This window comes from Prionailurus viverrinus, chromosome C1, assembly GCF_022837055.1.
Source record: "Prionailurus viverrinus isolate Anna chromosome C1, UM_Priviv_1.0, whole genome shotgun sequence".
Lineage (NCBI taxonomy): Eukaryota > Metazoa > Chordata > Mammalia > Carnivora > Felidae > Prionailurus > Prionailurus viverrinus.
Window position 1 is genome coordinate 190,051,338 of NC_062568.1, and position 21,622 is coordinate 190,072,959.

Sequence of the window (21,622 nt, forward strand, 5' to 3'; positions counted from 1 at the left end):
TAAGCCTCATTAATTCCTACAAACTGAGTGTAGCTTCCGAGATGACACCTGTTTCAAGTCTCAGGAAGCAGGGGTAGAATCACCTCAACTCAAAGATTACATCATCTAGAATCTGTCCTAAGTGGCCCCTCGATTCTCAATTAATACAAAGTGAGAGCAGTTACAGTTGTATGGGATGACATCCAGTCCATTTTACGAAAGAAAAATCTGAGGGGAAGTGACCAGCCTGGTCAGTTAAGAGTCAGAGCTGGGACTTCTATCTCTGTCTCCCTCCCCTACGTCAGTGCGTTTTCCATCACAACAATTACGGTTTTCTTGGCATATTGTTGTGAACCTAACTAGACAAAGATCAAACACTATTCTTTATAATCAAGAAACAAGGAAAGCTAGACTGGAGACAAGAGCTGCACTTTGGCATCCTTGGAAGGCAGGGGAAATCAAGTGTGGGATGAATGGGAGATACAAGGGAAGGCAGGGTAGGCCTCTGCAACTGAAGGGCAGATCCAACTGGGGCCTTGAGAGTAAGGAGGGAACAGAATGGACTTACATCTCTGCATCTGTTTGCTGTACTCAGACATGTTATCTGGGCGGATGGAGCGCAAGAATTTAATGTAGTCGTCACTGTGGTACTTGGTCATCTCCTCAGCATTGGCCTTGTGAGGGCGCTAGAGGGAAGAGGGGAGAAAGAACATGTTATTCCAGACCCAAGCCACTCTTCACTTAGTCTACTTTGAACACTAAGAGAAGAGCCACCCAGCATTGAGCTAGGCAAGGAATTACTGATTAGATTAATGCCTCAGGAAACTTGCGATCTAATTAGGCATATAGGATTATCAAAGGAGATTCAGTATCAAAAAACAGAACTGCAACTCAAGCTCTGTTACTTGGGCAAGTCTACCTTGTGAGCCTCAATTTTCTCACTTACTAAATAGAGGCAACAACTTCTACCTAACAGTGTGAGAATTGGAGGAGATAGTTAAATCTCTTTGTAAATTGTGAAATGCTTACAAACTCTTATTTCTTTTTAAATAGTTATGGTCCAAAAGGCTCCAAGAGTTTAAGAAAAAGAGGTGACTAACAATAACTGAAATAGATAGGAAATCTTTTATAAATCATCATCACAACAATTCTCATCACACCCTCCCCACTGAACCTTCCTTGACATGGTCATTTCCTGATTATCCCAACATTCTGAGTCCTCTTTCCCTCTTTTTAAAAATTCTCTTTTCTTCCTCTCATCCCTTAAAGGTAGGTCTTCTTCGAAGATGACCCTCTGCTCTTCCAATTATGAGTATCTTTATAGTTTATAAAGCATTTTCAATACACATATAACATTGTTTACCCTGTGCCAGGCACTGTATGTGATTTTGTGATCCTTACAACAACCTCTTAAACTCCATACTATTATTATCCTCACTCTGCCCACAGGGAGGTTAAGTAATTTGCCCAAAGCTACACAGTTGGTAAACTGGGATAGAAACCCAGAGGTCGGGCTCCAGGCACTATTTGGTGCTTGTTTAATCCTCTGTATAAGGCAGAATGTAAGACTAAAAGGTGGATACTGTTTTATATACCACACTCATAGTGAAAGAAGCAAGACTTGGCTCCAAATACTAAGTTGTTTGTTTGCTTACGTTTATTTATTTTTGAGAGAGAAAGAGACAGAGTATGAGCAGGGGAGGGGCAGAGAGAGGGGGAGACAGAATCCAAAGCAAGGTCCAGGCTCTGAGCTGTCAGCACAGAGCCCGATGCCAGGCACAAACTGTGAGATCATGACCCGGACTGAAGTCAGATGCTCAACTGACTGAGCCACCCAGGAGCCCCCGAAGTTGTTTTTATTGTATTAAGCCTTTTACTCTCATGGCAATGTTGTAGATGGAGCTTTAACTCTACCCTCTATATAGATGCCTGCCCAGACTCACTCCGTCTTGATTTCTGTTCTGAGCTCCAGATTCACAATTCCAACAACCTCCCAGCCAGCTCCACCTGTGAATCCTAGAGGCACTTCAAATTCAACTGGATCTAACAACTTATAGAGAGGCATTCATATTTAACTTCCAGACTTCTCTTTTAATATTCTTGTTAATGACACCAATATCCACTCAGGTTGAGAAACTAATTATAATCCTTAACAACACCCTTTCTTGACTTCCATTTCAATCCACAGCCCATCCCTTTCATTACACCTCCTCCATAATCTTGACTGCATCCACTGCTTTATTTCTCCTATGCTCTTCTTTCCCAGGGTTCCTATTCTCACCACCAACTACCCAATTGTTTAAGACAGAAGCCACCCCTTGATTCCATGTTCCTCATGTACTACATTCAACAAGGACAAAGCCCATCTCAAAAGCTACCTCTTTTACAAAGTAAAGGCAAATCTTGCTTTAAGAACCTATCTTCATCCCAGGCCACAAAGTTCCAAAAAATATGACCGCAGAGTCAAAAATTACAAAACATGCAAGGAAACAAAGCACTACGAGTGAGAGCTCACAGAAACAACAGGTAGTAGAAAGAGATCTACAGAGACCCTGGATATATGTCTAAATAAAAAAGAACTGCACTACATTTCTCTATACCAGTAAACAACCTAAATATAAAAATTTTAAAAGATAGTTTATGATAGCATTAAAAAGAAGTACTTGGAGGGGAGCCTGGGTGGCTCAGTCAGTTGAGCAAGAGACTCTTGATTTTAGCTCAGGTCATGATCTCATGGATTGTGAATTCAAGCCCCACATGGGGCATTGCACTGGCAGTGCAAAGCCTGCTTGGGATTCTCTGTCTCCCTCTTTACCCCTCCTCCCCTGTGCGCACTCGCGCGCGCGCGCTCTCTCTCTCTCTCTCAAAAATAAACATTAAAAACAAAATTTTTGTAATTACTTTGAAAAAATTTCTAGGGGTGCCTGGGTGACTCAGTCAGTTAAGCATCCAACTTTGGTTTGGGTATGATCTTACAGTTTGTGAGTTCAAGCCTGCATTGGGCTCTCTGATGACAGCACAGAGCCTGCTTCTGATACCCTGTCCCTGACTCTCTCTGCCCCTCCCCTGTGCGTGCATGTGCTCTTGAGCTCTCTCTCCCCAAAATAAATAAACATTAAAAAAAAAAATCTGGGGGCCTGGGTGGCTCAGTCGGTTGAGTGTCCAACTTCCACTTAAGTCATGATCTTACAGTTCCTGAGATCAAGTCCCGCCTCAGGCTCTGTGCTGACAGGGCACAGCCTGCTTGGGATTCTCTGTCTCCTTCTCTCTCTGCCCCTCCTTGCGTGCTCTCCCTCCCTCTAAAAAAACAGACAAGACGTAAATAAAATAAAAAATAAAATAAAAGGACCCAAATAAATGGAAACATGCCATGTTCACTGATGCAAAGGCTAAATATTCTCAAAATATCAATTCTCCCTAAGATGGCATAAAGATTCACGGGTGCCTGGCTGGCTCAGTCAGAGGACCATGCAACTCTTGATCTCAGAGTTTTAAGTGTGAACCCCACATAGGATGTAGACACTACTTAAATAAATAAAAAACTTAAAAACAAAACAAAAAAGATGATGTAAAGATTCAATAAAATTACAACCAAAATCCCAGCACTTGATGAATTCTAAAATTTATATAGAAGTTCAAAGGGCTCCTGGGTGACTCAGCTGGTTAAGCGTCTGACTTCAGCTCAGGTCATGATCTCATGTCTCAGTTCATGAGTTCGAACTCTGCATCAGGCTCTCTGCTGTTAGCACAGAGCCCGCTTTGGATCCTCTGTCCGCCCCCCTCTTTCTGCCTCTCCCCTGCTCACGTTCTCTCTCCCTCTCTCTCAAATAAGTAAAACATTAAAAATAAATAAACATTAAAAAAAGAATACTGCCATTTAAATAAATAAATATTAAAAAAAGAAAAGAAGCACAAAGGGCAAATAGCAAGTCAGTTTTTTTTTTTTTAAGAACAAAGTGGGAGGACTTGTGCTACTAGATGTCAAAACTTACTGAAGAGCTATCACAATTAAGCACTGGGTACTGGCACATGCGTCAATAAACAGACCAAGTCAACAGAACACAGGCCCCAAAACAGACCCATACACAATGCCTGGCACAAAGCAGGTGCTTAATAAGTATTTGCGGAATGAAAAAATTTCAGTGGATTCTTACTTCAAATTGTATTTAAAAATCGATTCTATTTTATTTTTTTAACTTACATCCAAGTTAGTTAGCATATAGTGCAACAATGATTTCAGAAGTAGATTCTTTAGTGCCCCTTACCCATTTAGCCCATCCCCCCTCCCACAACCCCTCCAGTAACCCTCTGTTTGTTCTCCATATTTAAGAGTCTCTTATGTTTTTGTCCCCCTCCCTGTTTTTATGTTATTTTTGCTACCCTTCCCTTGTGTTCATCTGTTCTGTGTCTTAAAAGTCCTCGTATGAGTGAAGTCATATGATATTTGTCTTTCTCTGACTAATTTCGCTTGGCATAATACCCTCTAGTTCCATCCACGTAGTTGCAAATGGCAAGATTTCATTCTTTTTGATTGCTAATACTCCACTGTATATACATACCACATCTTCTTTATGCATTCATCCATCAATGGACATAAAAATCTATTCTAGATATAGTAAATACATGTGAAGGCAAACCTATAAAGCTTTTATTTTTATTTTTATTTTTATTTTTTAAGTAAGCTCTATGCCCAACACGGGGCTTGAACTCATGACCCTGAGATCAAGAGTCGCCTGCTCTTCTGACTGAGCCGTCCAGACACCCCAAGGTAAGGATTTCTTAAAACACAAAAAGCACTTATAAAGGAAATAATATAACTATATTAAAATCAAGAATCTCTGTTCATTAAAGATACTTTAGAGTGAAAAGACAAAACCAAAACAGAAGATATTTGGAGCAATGTATGGCCACTGGACTATCTATACCAGAAAAAAGAACTACTACAAACTGGTAAGAAAAAGAAAGCCAAACAACCAAAAAGAGAAAAATGGGCAAAGGAAAAAACATTTCACAGTAGAGGACACACAAATAGTTAATAAACATACGAAGAGATACTCAGTTTCACTGGTTATTAGTGAAATGCAAATCAAGATCACAATCACATACTGTTCACACTCATTTAATTGGCAAAATTTAAAGTCTAATTCCAGGGGCGCCTGGGTGGCTCAGTCGGTTAGGCGGCCGACTTCGGCTCAGGTCATGATCTCGCAGTCCGTGAGTTCGAGCCCCGCGTCAGGCTCTGTGCTGACAGCTCAGAGCCTGGAGCCTGTTTCAGATTCTGTGTCTCCCTCTCTCTGACCCTCCCCCGTTCATTCTCTGTCTCTCTCTGTCTCAAAAATAAAATAAACGTTAAAAAAAATAAAAATAAAAATAATAAAAAAATAAAGTCTAATTCCAAGTATAGGAAAGGATATGAATCAAGGTATCTCTCATACATTGCCAGTGGGACTATAAATTCATTTGACCACAATGAAAAGCAACGAGGCATTTAATATTCACATACCCTACAGTCCAGCAATTCTAGTACTAGAGAAACAGCCAAAATTTTTGCATGTATGAACTGAGACATGTACAAGAATATTCAAAGTGCTGCTCACAACATTAAAAAACTAGACACAAATTAAGAATGGAAAAACAGATAAACTGAAGTATAATGACAATAAGATATTATTCATCAGAGAAAAGTGGAAGAACTAAAGCTATATGCAAGGTGGATGGATTTTCATAACATAATATTGTGTGATAAAAGCAAGGCACAGGGGGCACCTGGCTGGCTCAGTTGGGAGAACGTGTGACTTGATCACAGGGTCGGGAGTTCAAGCCCCACACTGGGTATAGAGATTACTAAAAATAAATAAATAAATAAACTTAAAAAAAGAAAAAAAAAAAACCAAGCAAGTCCCAGAAGATTACATAGTATGCCACCTTTTTTTTTTTTAATGTTTTTTTTTTTTTTTAATTTATTTTTGAAAGAGAGACAGAGTGCGACTGGGGGAGGCGCAGAATCTGAAGCAGGTTCTAGGCTCTGAGCTGTCAGCAGAGCCCAACGCAGGGCTCAAACTCACAGACCACAAGATCAGGACCTAAGCCGAAGTTGGATGCTTAACCAACCAAGCCACACAGGTGCCCCAGTATGACACCTTTTTTAAAAAGTTCAAAAACAAGTAAATAATTACTATATATTGTTTAGGCATATATACACAGGATAAACATTTAAAAAAATTTTTTTAACATTTATTTATTATTGAGACAGAGAGACACAGAGCATGAGCAGGGGAGGGCCAGAGAGAGGGAGACACAGAAAAGGAGGCAGACTCCAGGCTCTGAACTGTCAGCACAGAGCCCGATGTGGGGCTCGAACCCACAAACTACAAGATCATGACCTGAGCCGAAGTCGGTCGCCCAACCAACTGAGCCACCCAGGCGCCCCAGGATAAACATTTTTTTTTTAAAGCAAGAGTATAATAAACACAAAATTTAGAAGAGTGATTGGGGTGTAGGAATATGGATATTCATAGCACTATGAAAATATTTAAGTCAATGAATAAACAGTAAAATATGTATTTCAAAAAGACCAAAAATGGGCCTTCTTTTGATGCTTATGAGCCAAGGATAATGTTTACCTCAATTCTGTGTATCTAAGGCCCAATCAAAACAAAAACAAAAACAGAACAAATAAGAAAATGGATAAAAGGCTTGAATAGGGACTTCAATAAGGAAAACTGAATGACCAATAAACATACAGAAAGATCCTCAATCTCCCTAGTAAACAGGGAAATACTAATCAAAACCATAGTAAGTATCATTTCACACCAACCTAAACAGATAAAAAATTAAATATGACAATATTAAGTGTTGGCAAGGACTGAGAGCAACTTTAATTCTACATTGGTGGCAACTGAAAACCATTTTAACATTATCTAATAAGGGTAAATATGTGCATATGTCCTGTACTATATTCTTTCAGTGAAAATAAGTCTAGCTACATCCATCAACATGTATGACTCTCAGGAACATGTTGAACAAAAAAGGCAAGTAAGTCACATAATAATACTGTATGATTCCATTTACATAATATTCAAACACGTAAAACTAAAACATGTATCATTTAAGAATACATACTGGCAAAATTATTTTTTTTTTAATTTTTTTTAACGTTTATTTATTTTTGAGACAGAGAGAGAGAGACAGAGTATGAATGGGGGAGGGTCAGAGAGAGAGGGAGACACAGAATCTGAAACAGGCTCCAGGCTCTGAGCTGTCAGCACAGAGCCTGACGTGGGGCTCGAACTCACTGGCCACGAGATCATGACCTGAGCCGAAGTCGGACGCTCAACCAACTGAGCCACTCAGGCCCCCTGGCAAAATTATTTTTAAAAAACAAGGAAATAGGGGTGCCTGGATGGCCCAGTTCGTTGAGCATCTGACTCTGCATTTCGGCTCGGGTTATTTCGGCTCAGGTTGTGCGATCAAGCTCCAGTTGGGACTCTGCAGGGAGCATGGAGCCTGCTTAAGATTCTCTCTCTGTCCCCCACCCCTCTCCCCTGCTTGCACACGCGCTCTCTCTAAAATAACAAAAATTTTAAATAAATAAATAAATAAATAAATAAATAAATAAATAAATAAAAGCAAGGAAATAATAAGTCCCAAATTCAGGACAGAGGTTAACTCTGGGGAAGAAGAAAGTAGACAGGATCAGGGAAGAGCATATAGGGGCTTTAGCAGTCATGGCAATGTTTGTTTTCTTAAACTAGGTGGTATTAAGTGAATTGTGATTCTTTATACCTTCCACATATTTTATAAAAATTTTTTCATATCTACTCAATATTTTATAAAAACATTTTTAAAAAAAAGCACAAAAGAACAGAAGGCGATGAATAAGAAGCCTGGGAATATACAAAATTAGCATCCAAGGCAAGGAAGAGAGCAGAATTGTTGATTATGTAAATAAGAAGGTTCCTGGATGAAAAATGAGGATGTAGATTCTGGGAGAGATTAATTAGATGTGTGGAGGCAGAATTGGAGGAGGGACCAACTGTGTGAAAGACTTCAACATGTCTCCTTCAGGTACAGAGATGGAATACAGAAACTGCTTTATTTCCCCCCCCTTTAAAGATTTTGTTTTTAAGTTATCTCTGCACCCACTGTAGGGCTCAAACTTACAATCCCAAGATCAAGAGGTGCATTCTCTACTGACTGAGCCAGCCAGGTGCCCCAGAATACAACAACTTCTGTAAGAAGTCTAAGGAGCTTCTTCTAGGATTGACCCAAAAAGCCATCAATTTCAGGACATATACTAAAATGGCTATCTGTGCTTTGGGAAAAGAAAACTAGGATCACAGCCCAGAGAAGTCTAGAAGGGATGAACCGTTGGGGGAAGAAGACTGAAGAAGATTCATACTCAGTGGCCAAAGAAGGAAACAGATCACACTAAAGAGAGCAAGTCTAGATTTTTAAGAAAGAGATTATACTGGAATTTTGTTTTACAAGTTTACAATAAGAATACCACACAGATGAAGTAATTTCCAGTAAGATATTATTTATTATCTCTATGACAGCCACTGTTAGATGCTTCCCAAAGAGCCATTCTCTACCTTCTTGTTAACAGATCTCAATTTGGTTCGGTGTTAATGTACTCAGCCGAAGGGATCAAATGTGATTAGTCTAAGCCAATTGCCGGTGAATAGTCTAAGGATGGCAAATGACCCAATGAGATTTAAAGGGAGATCCGTTGGGAAACTTCTAGGAAGGGTTTTGCTATTTAATAAAAAGGGGAGGGGTGTGTGTGGAAATAGTAGAAAATGATCCATTTTGCCTGTTTCCTTCCTCTTTGGATTCTGTCATATGAAGACATGGTACTTGGAGCTAAGACAGCCATCATGTGATTTCAAGGCAAAAAACAAAAGGATAAAATCAGGGGCGCCTGGGTGGCGCAGTCGGTTAAGCGTCCGACTTCAGCCAGGTCACGATCTCGCGGTCTGGGAGTTCGAGCCCCGCGTCGGGCTCTGGGCTGATGGCTCAGAGCCTGGAGCCTGTTTCCGATTCTGTGTCTCCCTCTCTCTCTGCCCCTCCCCCGTTCAAGCTCTGTCTCTCTCTGTCCCAAAAATAAATAAACGTTGGAAAAAAAAAAAAATTAAAAAAAAAAAAAAGGATAAAATCAAATAAACTAAGGATGATTGAGCAGAAGGATAAACAGAATAAGCCTGGGTCCCTGATGACATCACCAAAAAATCTTGAGACATTCTACCTCTAGGCTTCTTGTTAAAATGCTGCTTGGGAAGAGGGACTAGGACAAATGAACAGATAAAGACTCTGGAACCAGATATATCTGAGTTGGAGTCTTAGTTCATGTGATTTTGTGATTTTGAACCTGTTAATTATCCTCTCTGACCTTGTTTTCTCATCTATAAATTAAGGTTGCTATATGGATTACACGAAATAACAAGTGGCTCTGGCTTAGAACTAGCAATCTTCAATAAATGTTAGTTTATTTTTCCTCTCACTTGAAGATAGGATCCATTTTTTAGTATCTCAATATCACTCATGGAGGTTAATATAGTCCCTGGGGTATGATAAGTACTCAACAGAAATCTGTTGAATGAAAGAAAGAGGGCTTGAGGTGACTTTTGAAGATGAGTAAGATATGACTGGCAGATTAAATACTCCTCCCAATCAGGATGGGGTGGAAAGAGGCAGAATCTGATCTGGCTGACTTGGAGGGTTCTGAGAGGGGAGTAGCAGGAAAGGAGACAAGTCATGGCCAGATTAGCATGGTATACACGTGCAAGAGGCATCTCCGGAAGGTCTTGGTGCTTGCTATTCCACGTTTAGGTATCCTCTCTTTATCTAAATGTTAGTCTCCTCCCTAGAGTCCCTCAAAACCTCTGCTACCTTTTTTATGTTTTTTATTCCCAGCTGCCTTTCACACCTGAAAAAGCTCTCTGGTCCCAAGGTCCGTCTGCTCCTCTGTCTCCCTTCCCTCCTTGCTTCCTCAGCTGCCTCCAGTGGCTCTGGGGACATAACATGGCCATCTGAGACAGAAGACTCATCTTCTTTCAGTCTCTGGAATGGTGAGGAAGGATACTGCTGTTGCTAGGATACTTAAGCTGCCGGCACAGACTTCAACCACAGACTCTTAGGCTCTAACCATAAGGCAACACAAGTCCTCAGCCCTTTTTGATTTTCTCATTTGGATCTTTGCAACAGCCTCCTAACTGGCTTCCCTCCTTCTAAAATGCATGCCTGGGGGCCCCTGGCTGGTTCAGTTGGTGGAGTAGGAGACTCTTGATCTTGTGATTGTGAGATCGAGCCCCATGGCAGGTATAAACATTAAAAAAAAACTTAAGGGCGCCTGGGTGGCTCAGTCAGTTGAGTGTCCGACTTCAGCTCGGGTCATGATCTCGCGGTTTGTGAGTTCGAGCCCCGTGTCGAGCTCTGTGCTGACGGCTCAGAGCCTGGAGCCTGCTTCGGATTCTGTGTCCCCCTCTCTCTCCACCCCACCCCTGCTTGTGCTCTGTCTCTCTCTGTCTTTCAAAAATGAATAAACATTAAAATAAATAAATAAATAAAAACTTTAAAAAATAAAATAAAACAAAATCCATTACTTTTTCCTCACTGCCTCCAGAAGAGGTTCAAACTGGGAACCTTTGGACCAAATTTAGTCCACAGATGTACTGATGTGTTTTTGTTTGAACATGTTTTAAAAAACAAAAAACAAAACCAAAAAAACAACTTGGGTCAATATTTGAAACCCAGGCAATTTTACATAATAATGTGGATTTCCAGCTTCTATTTAAAAACTTGTAGATGGGCAAAAATCAGCTGGAACTGAGTCAAGAAGTTAGACGGTCTAGGGGAGCCTGAGTGGCTCAGTCGGTTAAGCATCCAACTTCAGCTCAGGTCATGATCTCACGGTTCGTGGGTTCCAGCCCTGAGTTGGGCTCTGTGCTGACAACTCAGAGCCTGGAGCCTGCTAACGATTCTGTGTCTCCCTCTCTCTCTGCCCCTCTCCTGCTTGCACTCTGTCTCTTTCTCTCTCTCTCTCAAAAATAAACAAACATTAAAAAAATTTTTTTTGTAAAGAACTTAGATAGTCTATGCTCTCCAGTAATGCCCAGTAGAGACTTGGGCGTCTAGTTCAACACAATCCCCATTTCAACGTTGGATTTTTTGACTCTTGCCCATCAGAGCTGCTTGTCACATAGCACAGCACATCCAATCCTTTCTGGCCTCTCCAGTTCTAGGTCCCCTCACTCATACCTGTGAACTTTACACTACAGTACTACTTGCGCATCGAACTACTTGTAGCAGTTCCCCAACACATCATATTGTCCTCACCTCTTTTTGCCTTTTGTCTATGCTTTTCCCTTGGTCTAGAATGTCGGTCTCCTCCTGAACTCCAGGCTAAATTCTATTCAGTCTCTAAAATTGTGCTCAGATATCACCTCTAGAAAACATTCCAAGGCTCCCTTCCTCCTTCACTCTTTATTATCTCTGCATCTTGTACATTTTTTAGTTATTGCACTTATAATAGACTGTAGTACAACTTATTTGTATACATGTCAGTCTCCAGCACTGGAGTGAACCCTTTAAAAACAGAAATCTCTATCATTTACAGCGTCTGCCACATAACAGCCACTCAACACATTTGATGAATGAGTAGTTGAGAAAATGAGATGAATAACTATGACCAGAGCTGATGAGGTTAGAGAGGGGTAGGGCTCCCAGTAACTCACATATATTTCCATTTTTCGATAGAGACCATAGTTAAGTAGCAAATTGTGAGTCATGCGGATTCGGTGAGGCTTCATTGGGTGGCCTTGTCCATAATAGTAATTTCCAACATCCCCTGAAGAAAAAAGAGTGACAGTTTCAGTGACACAGTTCGACATACACTCCCAGGAGAATCCAGGTATCTTTATAACTATCTCCTAGTCAAATTCTTTTTCTCTTTCGTTCTAGTCTACAAGATTCTACCCAGCTTGAGGAAGGGTAACTCCAAAATTTAAAAAAAAAGCAAGCAGGGACGCCTGGGTGGCTTAGTCAGTTAAGCATCCAACTCTTGATTTTGGCTCAGGTCATGATCTCATGGTTCGTGAGTTTGAGCCCTGAGTTGGGCTCTGGGCTGACAGCACATAGCCTGCTTGGGATTCTCTTGCTCTCCCTCTCTCTCTGCCCCTCCCCTCCATATGTGGGTGCTCTAAATAAACATTAAAAAAAAAAAAAGCAGAGGACCCTGGTGAGGTCAGCATTTAAGGATGTTAAGTCTAGTCCACAGGAACTAGACAGTGTAAGGGGTTCATTCCAAAGCTACTCGGGAATAACAGGCAGTGAGTGACTCACCCCACTATATATCTCCAAAGAATTCACTCCCACAACAGAAAAATAACCGTTAGTACTCAGAATTATTATAAGTCACAGTTCACCTTTATCATGCTGTAACACTTTATGGAGTCAAAGCACATTTACATTAGTTTTCTTACTGGATCTTCACAATAACCCCATAAAATAGTTAGAACAGGAAGTATTATTCTAATTTTATAAATAAGAAAACTAAGTTCTTATCATCTCTTGCTTCATCTACAGCAAAAGACTTCTAATTGATTCCTCTGCCTTCAATTCAAACTATCTACTACAACGACCAGTTATTTTTCTAATACACAGCTTTCATAACATCATTCCTCTGCTCAAAAAATCCTGAATGGCTCCCCATCTCCTACAGGATAAAGAACAACTTCACTAACCTGGCATTCAACCCACAACACTCTCCCTCTCCCTCCCTTTCTCCCTCTCGCAGTTCTCCGCTCCAAAGTGGAATAGGCAAACTATGACCCTTGAGCCAAATACAATTGGCTGCCTGTTTTTTGTAAATAAAATTTTACTGGAACACAGCCATGCCCATTAGTTTAAATATTGTCTATGGCTGCTTTCACATTATAATAACAGAGCTGAGTAAATAGTTGCCACAGAGACCCACCCATATGGCACACGAAGTGAAAAATATTTACTATTTGGCCCTTTACAGAAAATTTGCCAATCTCTGTTCTAAACACACTAGATTATTATCAGCATCCTGAACATGGCATTCACCTTCACACCCAAGTAGCCTTTGTTCAGACTGTTCCTTTGACCTGGATTGTCCTTCCTTTTCTGATGATCCTCATACAACAAAGCCCAGCTTAAGTGCCAAACATATTCCTGATCAAAATAAACGGTCCTTTCCTCTGTATACAATTTGTATATATCACTTAACAAATTTTGTTTTGTATCTGAATTACTTACATATCTATTTTTATCTATTCATTTATTTATTTTGAGAGAGGGAGAGAGTGCACGCACACAAGAGCAGAAGAGGGGCACAGAGGGAAAGAGAATCTGAAGCAAGCTCCAAGATCAGTGGGGAGCCTGATGTGGGGCTCAATCCCATGACCATGAGATCACAACCTGAGCTGAACTCAAGAGTTAGACACTTAGAACTGACTGAAGCCACCCAGGTGTCCCCTTACATATCTATTTATATTCCTAAGACTGGCTGCTCCTTGAAGACAAGGACAAATATGCCCTGTACATCACAGAAGCTGAATAAAGATTCAAGGAACAGAACTCAGTGAGATTCAGAGAGGTTAAGTGCCTGCTCAAGATCACACAACCAATAACTGATCCAGGGGTCCACTCTTCTAACTCCAAATTCAGTATCCTAAAAGCTACATTGGGTTTACCAGATACTTACTTCAATTTGCACTTAAACCAGAGGGCTCTGTGAATCTACTTGCCACAAAGTTCCTGGAACAAATATTCCAGAAATCAAGTGGGCGCCTGGCTGGCTCAGTTGCTAGAGCATGCGATTCTTGATCTCAGGGTTGTGAGGTCAAGCCCCATCTTGGGCACAGAGCTTACTATAAAAAAATGAAAAAACTGGGGTGCCTGGGTGGCTCAGTCAGTTAAGCATCTGACTTTGGCTCAGGTCATAATCTCACAGTTCTTGAGTTTGAGCCCCACGTCAGGCTCTCTGCTATCAGCACAGAGCCCATTTTGGATCCTCTGCCTCCCTCTCTCTTTGCCCTTCCTCTCTGCTTGTGCACGCTCTCTCTCTCAAAATAAATAAACCTAAGAAAAAAAAAATTTTTTTTTATTTTTTTTTTCAACGTTTATTTATTTTTGGGACAGAGAGAGACAGAGCATGAACGGGGGAGGGGCAGAGAGAGAGGGAGACACAGAATCAGAAACAGGCTCCAGGCTCTGAGCCATCAGCCCAGAGCCCGACATGGGGCTCGAACTCACGGACCGCGAGATCGTGACCTGGCTGAAGTCAGACGCTTAACCGACTGCGCCACCCAGGCGCCCCAAGAAAAAAAAATTTTTAATGAAAAAGTTAAAAGCCAAAAAACAGCACAAAAATCAAGTGAACTGCACACCCAAGGATAGATCTCTCTCGCCTTAGAAGTCCATCAAGACGAGGCAGATCTTTGAGCACCAGTGAAAAGAAGGTCCCAATCTCTTATGCACTGTGTTTTGGTGGCACGAGTAACAGAATTCATTCCAGGGAGCAATGCATTGTGGGAAATGCCACCAATAGTATCCAAGCCACACTCCAATACTCTTGGCCATAGACATGGCCTGGGACAATGGGAAACTTCTAAACAGTTGGATATTTAGGATCTCACCCTGTTCTCTGTCTTTTTATTAGACTACTTTTTAGAACAATTTTAGATTTACAGAAAAGTTGCAAAGATAGAGTTCTCAGATACCTCATAGGCAGTTTCCCCTATTATTAGCATTCTACATGATAAAATAAGAAGTATTTGTTACAGTTAATGAACCAATATTGATACAGTGTCATTAACTAAAAAGAAGCCCATGCTTTATTCAAATTTTCTTAGCTTTCCTTAGTTTTTGTTTAATGTCCTTTTATCCTCTTCTCTTAATCTTAGGCAGGCCTCTGAGGGCAGGAACTGTGCTCTTAGCCTGAGCCGCAAGCCAGAGTACAGTATTTGATGGCATTCAACTGGGACCCTTGTCCCATAGAGACAGACTTTGAGATGCAGTAGCAGAGGAGGCAGGCAGAAAATTTTGCTCCCAGAGACCCTCAGACAAGCTTATCAGCTATGAGGATTGACAGAATAGGTTTTCAAGGCATTGGCTGAGACATCCAGATGCAGACCCAATTTGAAGGCAGTCAGTAACATGACCATTACTGTTACATAATTAGATCACGGCTTATCCAGGTCTCTGGCCTGGGCCTTGATCCCCAGCAACTCCTCTGCCTATCAAACCTGAATTCAGCCAAGGCTTAGACTTGGGGGACTAAGATAACTTATCTAGAAGGCTAGGGGAGTACCTGAGGGTGAGGCCCAGACACCATCCTTTTCTTAACAGCTTTTAATCCAGTTGCTAAGAGACTTTTAAAAGAAATAATCATTTTCCTTTAGATACTACCTTTAAACTTGTGGAAAGCTTCTCCCATTGTTCTCAAAGTTTTTCAGTTTTATAGGAGAGTGACCTGAGGCCTGCAAAGGTAAAGTGACTTGCCCAATACTGCAAAGCTTCTGAGGGGCAGAACCAAGTCTGAGTCCCAAGCTAGTGACCTCACTGCAAAACTCACAAGCGGTTTCTCAAGGAGTAAGAAATCTCTCTTGCCTAAAAACTGCAGTCTTTCCACTTTTTCTCTTTTTAAACTAATGGTGGAGAGATCATAAAACAGTGCAAACCGATACAGCTACAAAGTCGCAGGCTCCAGCCCCAAATAGGCCCTCACCACTGCCCAGCAACTCTTCCAAATTTATTGTCCTACCTCCCTCTTTCACAACAGCTACTTCACAGCTATCTCTCTCAAGATTCCTACTCTACCAACTACCCTCCCCCCACTCAGAGGAAAAGAAATAATCTATTACCTCATCTTGAAAACTCCAACTTTCTCTTCATCAAACTTGCCTACATTTGAACTTTTCCTTGCCTCTCATCATGAAGAAACTTCCCCCTGAAGGCTAGTGTCCATACCTGTGCTCTGGTTTCCATCTCACCTGGTCTCTTCAGGAACCTCCATCATTACTCATCCCTCTCTTTACTGTATCTTCAACCCCTCCCCCTGGCTATTTACCATTCAAATTTTGAATATGCTCAACTCTCAGCCACTACATCCCCCTGTATCAACAACCCTCTCTCTCTGCCCCAACCAAGCTTCCTTTGAAAAGGGTTCAATCTTGGGGCACCTGGGTGGCTCAGTCGGTTAAGCGGCCGACTTCAGCTCAGGTCATGATCTCACGGTCCATGAGTTCGAGCCCCGCGTCGGGCTCTGTGCTGACAGCTCAGAGCCTGGAGCCTGTTTCAGATTCTGTGTCTCCTTCTCTCTGACCCTCCCCCGTTAATGCTCTGTCTCTCTCTGTCTCAAAAATAAATAAATGTTAAAAAAAAAAAAATTAAAAAAAAAAAAAAAAGAAAAGGGTTCAATCTGATGTCTTCTCTTCACCCATCCATTCATTCTTCAATCTACTGCAATCTCACTTCAGTTCCAAACTGTACACACAAAACAGTTCTTGCCAACACTTGGCCACTCCTTCCATCTTTTGGCTACTGTAACCCAAGACTTTCTGGTTCACTTACATTCCCTCTGTACAATTTTTAATCGGCAAGTATTTATTGACAGCCTACTCTGAGCTAGGCATTGTTCTGGGGGCTGAGCATACAGAGCTAGACAAGACATGGTCTCTTTCCCTAAGGAGATTACTGTCTAAGAAGAACGAACAAGTAAATGGGCAATTCCAATACACAGTGACAAGTGCTACGACAGGGGAATACAGAGCACGAAGGGCACTAGACTTTTCCTCAGTGCATGTCCTTAGAATTCCACTCCGATCTTCTTCTCTTCCCACGCTATACAACTTCTTGGGTGATTGCATCCTCTTCCATAACTAAAATTACTATCTGCATGCTGACAACTACCAAAAATCTCTATCTTCTCATTTTTGTCTTCTAAATGGCCAACCTGGGGGCACCTGGGTGGCTCAGTTGGTTAAGCGTCAGGCGTCGGCTAAGGCTATGATCTCACGGCTAGTGAGTTCAAGCCCTGCATTGGGCTCTGTGCTGACAGCTCAGAGCCTGAAGCCTGCCTCAGATTCTTGTCTCCTTCTCTCTCTGCCCAGCCCCTGCTCGCACTCTGCCTCTCTCTCTCTCTCTCAAAATTAATTGAAAAAAATAAAAATAAAAATGGCGACCTGAATGGCCAACTGCCTACTGGATGCCTCTACTTGGATATCCCCTAGTAGGGATAGCCCTCAAAAAATACTTCTTAAAAAAACCCAAAACCCAAAGTTATCAACTGACATAACTTTCTCCAAACACTCAACATCAAACTGCCCAACCCAGAAGTTTGGGATCCTTGCCGTCTTCCTCACCCCTACACTGGCGAATTCAATTTCTGTCTCAGAGTGATAGGTCTGAGGTATAAATCTGATGATGTCACAACCTGCATAAAACTTCAATGATTCACAAGTGCACTCACAATAAAGTCCAACTTCCTTAAGACAGTGTGTCCAGCCCTTCATGATCTGGTCCCCAGATCATGAGGTTCAAGCCTCATCACTTGCAACCTTTCCCTCCACCCTATTTCCTGACCTTCTACACTCTGCCCTCAAACCTATGCCTCAGCTATGCTGTACACACACCTGCTTTCAAAAATGCTGTCCTCTCTCTTACCTCTAAACTTACTGTCACCTTTGCCTTCCCGGAGCTTGGCTAATAACTCCTGTTCTTCGGGTCCAAGATGGCACCTCCCTCCCTGACTCCCCAGGCTGGGCTGAGTGCCTCTCCTCTGTGCTCCCAAAACACTCTGAGCTTTCCTTTATCCCAGCATGACACTGGAGAGCAGTTCCCTGCCACTGTCTATCTCCCCTTCCAGACTGAGAAGAAGACGGGAAGTGACCTGATCAGCCCCATGGTCCCAGCAGCTAATCATCCCTAGTACAGAGTAAGCTGCTCCATAGGCTTTTGTTAAATGAAAAAGTCTGTTTTAACAGGTTGCAACTTTCTCCTTCCAAGCCCAGGGGCCCCATTTCCCAGCAGCAACTGCAGGCCCAGCTCAGAGACTGGGGGAGGGGAGGCTGGTGACAGGAGGTGGGGACTCCGCAGGACTCTCACCAAAAAGGATGAGGAAGCAAAGGGGCAGAGGAAGACTTTTGTATTCTCAGCAGGAAAATAGATCATTGCACACTTCTCCACCAGATCCTGCCTCCCCGCTCAGACTCAGCCTCCCCTCCAGGAGTCCCACTAAAACTCTCCCCATAAAGCTTCCTGAGGATTCCCCCCTTCTCTGCCCCTCGCCACCAAGTTACCCCAAGCTTCTCCAGACGACCCCCGCTCGGCCTCAGCCTCTTCCCTCGGCCTCGACTTCCCTTCCTTTCCTCTGAGCCTCCTCCCTCAGTCTCGACCTCCTGCTCTCAGCCTCCTCCCTCACACTGACCTCTTTCCTCTGAGCCTCCTCCCTCAGCCTCGACCTCCTGCTCTCAGCCTCCTCCCTCACCCTGACCTCTTTCCTCTGAGCCTCCTCCCTCAGTCTCGACCTCCTTCCTCTCAGCCTCCTCTCTCAGCCTCGACCTCCTCGCAGCCTCCTCTCTCAGCCTTTCCCCAACGCCTCAGCCTCTCCCAGCCTCCCCGCTCACATCTCCTCAGCCTCCCTCTCCTGGATCCGGCCCGGCGCGGCCCCGCCCCCGCCCCCGCCACGCGCACGGAGCTCACCGTCGTAGTAGTAACAGACTTTCCTCCGGGTGCCCTGAGTCTGCGCCATTTTGCTCGGCTCCCGTCCCTCCCGTCAGTCGGTCCGTCCGGCCTCCCGCCCGCGGCTCGGCTCAGCGTCCGACCCAGGGGAGGAGGGGGCGGGCCTCCAACCCGCTCCGCCCGTCCCCTCCCGGGCTCACCTATAGCCGCGCAGCCCGGGCACGGCTCCAGCCAATCAGCTTGCGCAAGGGCGGCCCGGAACTCGGCTGGGGGCAAGGGCAGCCCTGAGAGGCAGCCGAGGGCCCCCTGGGCCTGTACCAAGGTCTGCGACAGGGGGGTGGGGAAAACTGCCCGGGGACCGTACCATTAGTCCCGGGGGAGGAAAGCAGATCCGTACACTCCACGGTCCCATTTCGGTGTTGGAAGCGTGCCTGGAGGTCAGAAGCCAACTTTGTAATTTTATAGAGAATCACCCGAGGCCTGTGGGGGGGAAAGTGACTTGCACAAGGTCACTCAGCTAATGACAGGGCTGAACGTCGATTAGAACACAGGTTTGGAAGAGGGAGAAGTAAACTGACAAAGGAAAGAAAACCGCTCTAGGCCGAGTACTGTGGAATAGAGTTACCAACGTTTATCTCAATGATTGCTCACAGCGGCTTTGGAAGAGGACTTTTTATCCCCGTTTTACGGGTAAGAATAATGAACTTCAGACCTTTGAGACCTGCTCAGAGTCACACAATTTGTAATTAAATTCAGCTTTCAGTAGTACAGATTTTTTGAATGCCTACTGTGCACCAGAGACACTGTTAACAAAGGGGTAGAACCCAGCCTTTCTTACTCCAAAGCCTACCTCCCTGGTGCAGACACACACACACACACACACACACACACACACACACACACACACACCCCAGGAGGACTGAAGAGTGCCTTTACACAGGAGGGAACTGATTGCCCCCTTATACTAAAGCAGGATTTCTCAAGCTATTGAAGCTACTGACATTTGGAGCTGGATAATTCCTCGTTGCAGGGGGCTGTCCCCTGCCCTGTAGGATGTTTAGCAGCATCCTTGGCCCTTACTCATTAGATGTGAATAGCAACCTCCACTCTCACCCCCAGTACCGATGACCAAAATTGTCTCCAGACATTGCAAAAATGTCTCCAGGGCAAAAATTGCTCTCACCCTACCCTTGAGAAACACTGCACTAAACCGATCAGTCATCAACTGTTCATTACTGAAAGCTGAAAGACTGAAAAGCACAGTGATGAGCTATTAAAATAACAAATACAACACAAAATTAATATTAGTAAATGCTTACCATCTGTGTGCCAACTAAGTTACAAACTCATGGTCCTGTAGTCCATAAGATACGTTTTTATGCCCCTAGCCTTTGAAGAGGGCTTGGGCACTTGTGTTTCTCATTTGAGAACAGCATTTGGGGCACTAATTATAAAAGTAACAGATCTAAGACTGGCAGTTCTATTATAAAACAGCTAAAGGGCCAGGGAATAAGCCCTATTTCCAGTTCTGTGTTGCTGCTTCCCAGCTAGGAACCTTTCTGGCCCCACTTCCCTCTTTGTAAATTGGAGAGGATAACAATGCAAAGTTCACCAATTCTATGGCTGCAGGAACGAAGAGGAGGGTGGGGATCAGATGCGGTCATGGGTGTGGCAACATTTTATAAAATGCAGAACAGGAATCAGACACTCAGATCCTTACGGAGGTGAGGCAGGTGGTGTAAAATAAGCAGATTTATATTAATTTATATTAGTTTGCTTCAGGTGCTTTGCATATTTCTAAAATTGGATCCTTTTTCACTTTTATAAAGCAATATGCCTTTCTTTCCCCTATCTTTCTTCAAACACAGTGCCATCTTCAGGTATCTTTTATTTTGTCACTTTTTAATGGAAATATAGGTGAAAAAAACATTTCATTTTCCTCTTCATTATAAGAACAACAGTGCAAGCATGATGATAAATAACCACTAACACTCAGTGTCACTGTCTGGGAGTAGAAGGGACTTTGGCAAAGAAAGAGCTCAAGTCCCACCCGAAGAGGGTGGCCACTACTCAGCTCCATGACAGGTAAATCCAATAAAGCCAAATCGTCCTTTTTTTTTTTTTTTTTCAAGAGAAGGTAGAAATCTATAGTGTTTTTTTATGTTTATTTATTTATTTTGAGAGAGAGAGAGAGAGAGAGCATGCCCACAAGCAGAGGCAGGACAGAGAGAAGAGGGAGAGAGGATCCCAAGCAGCCTCCATACTACCAGGGCAGAGCCCGACTCTGGGGCCCAACCTCACAAACCACAAGATCATGAATCAAGAATTGGACACTTAACCGACTGAGCCACCCAGGCGCCCCTAGAAATCTGGAGATTTATGCAAAATCTTCCCAGTTTTATAAATTGACTAACTCAAGACATTAGTAGCAGCCATTCTTTTAAAATGTAAGTCAGATCATGTCGTGGCTCTGCAAAGATCCCCGAAAAGTCTCCTTGAAATGGTTCCTGCAAAGATCACAAGGCCCCAGGCCACACAGGATCTCTGCCCCTCAGGCCCCCCCCCCCTCCCCCATTCAGGACCTTGGTCTCTGAGCTTGCCAAAGAAGCTTCTGCCTCAGGCTGCTCATCCCCCTCTGCTCCTGCGCTGTACCTTGTGGCTTGCTCCCTCATTTCCTTCAAATATTTGCTCAAAAGTCACCTTCTCAATGAGGCCTTCCCAGACCACCCTGTTTAAAATTGAAAACCTCCCCCAGCGATGACATTCCTAATTTCCCTTACCCTGTTTTATTTTCCCCTTAGCACTCAGCACCATACCGTATCATTTACTCTTGGCGATGTTTATTGTCTGTCTTCCCTTACTAGAATATAAGCTCCATAAGGACAGAGATTTTGTTTGTTTCATCCATTGTATATTCTATGGACCCAGAACCATG

At 43.1% G+C, this 21,622-nt stretch overlaps 1 protein-coding gene across 3 annotated transcripts in view; it reads right to left on the reverse strand.

Annotated features, from left to right (window-relative positions):
* HDAC1 (histone deacetylase 1) overlaps positions 1 to 18,862 on the reverse strand; it is a 31,843-nt gene extending 12,981 nt beyond the window's left edge. For all 3 annotated transcript variants that reach the window (XR_007154624.1, XM_047869846.1, XM_047869845.1), the window contains exons 1-3: positions 18,709 to 18,862; positions 11,715 to 11,827; positions 548 to 665 (exon numbers count right to left, since the gene is read on the reverse strand). Coding sequence is in view for 2 of the 3 variants with exons in the window: in XM_047869846.1 (XP_047725802.1) it covers positions 548 to 665; positions 11,715 to 11,827; positions 18,709 to 18,757 (280 nt within the window). In the remaining variant the exon portion in view is untranslated. The remainder of the gene's footprint in view (positions 1 to 547; positions 666 to 11,714; positions 11,828 to 18,708) is intronic.
* Between the last annotated feature and the right edge of the window lie 2,760 nt (positions 18,863 to 21,622).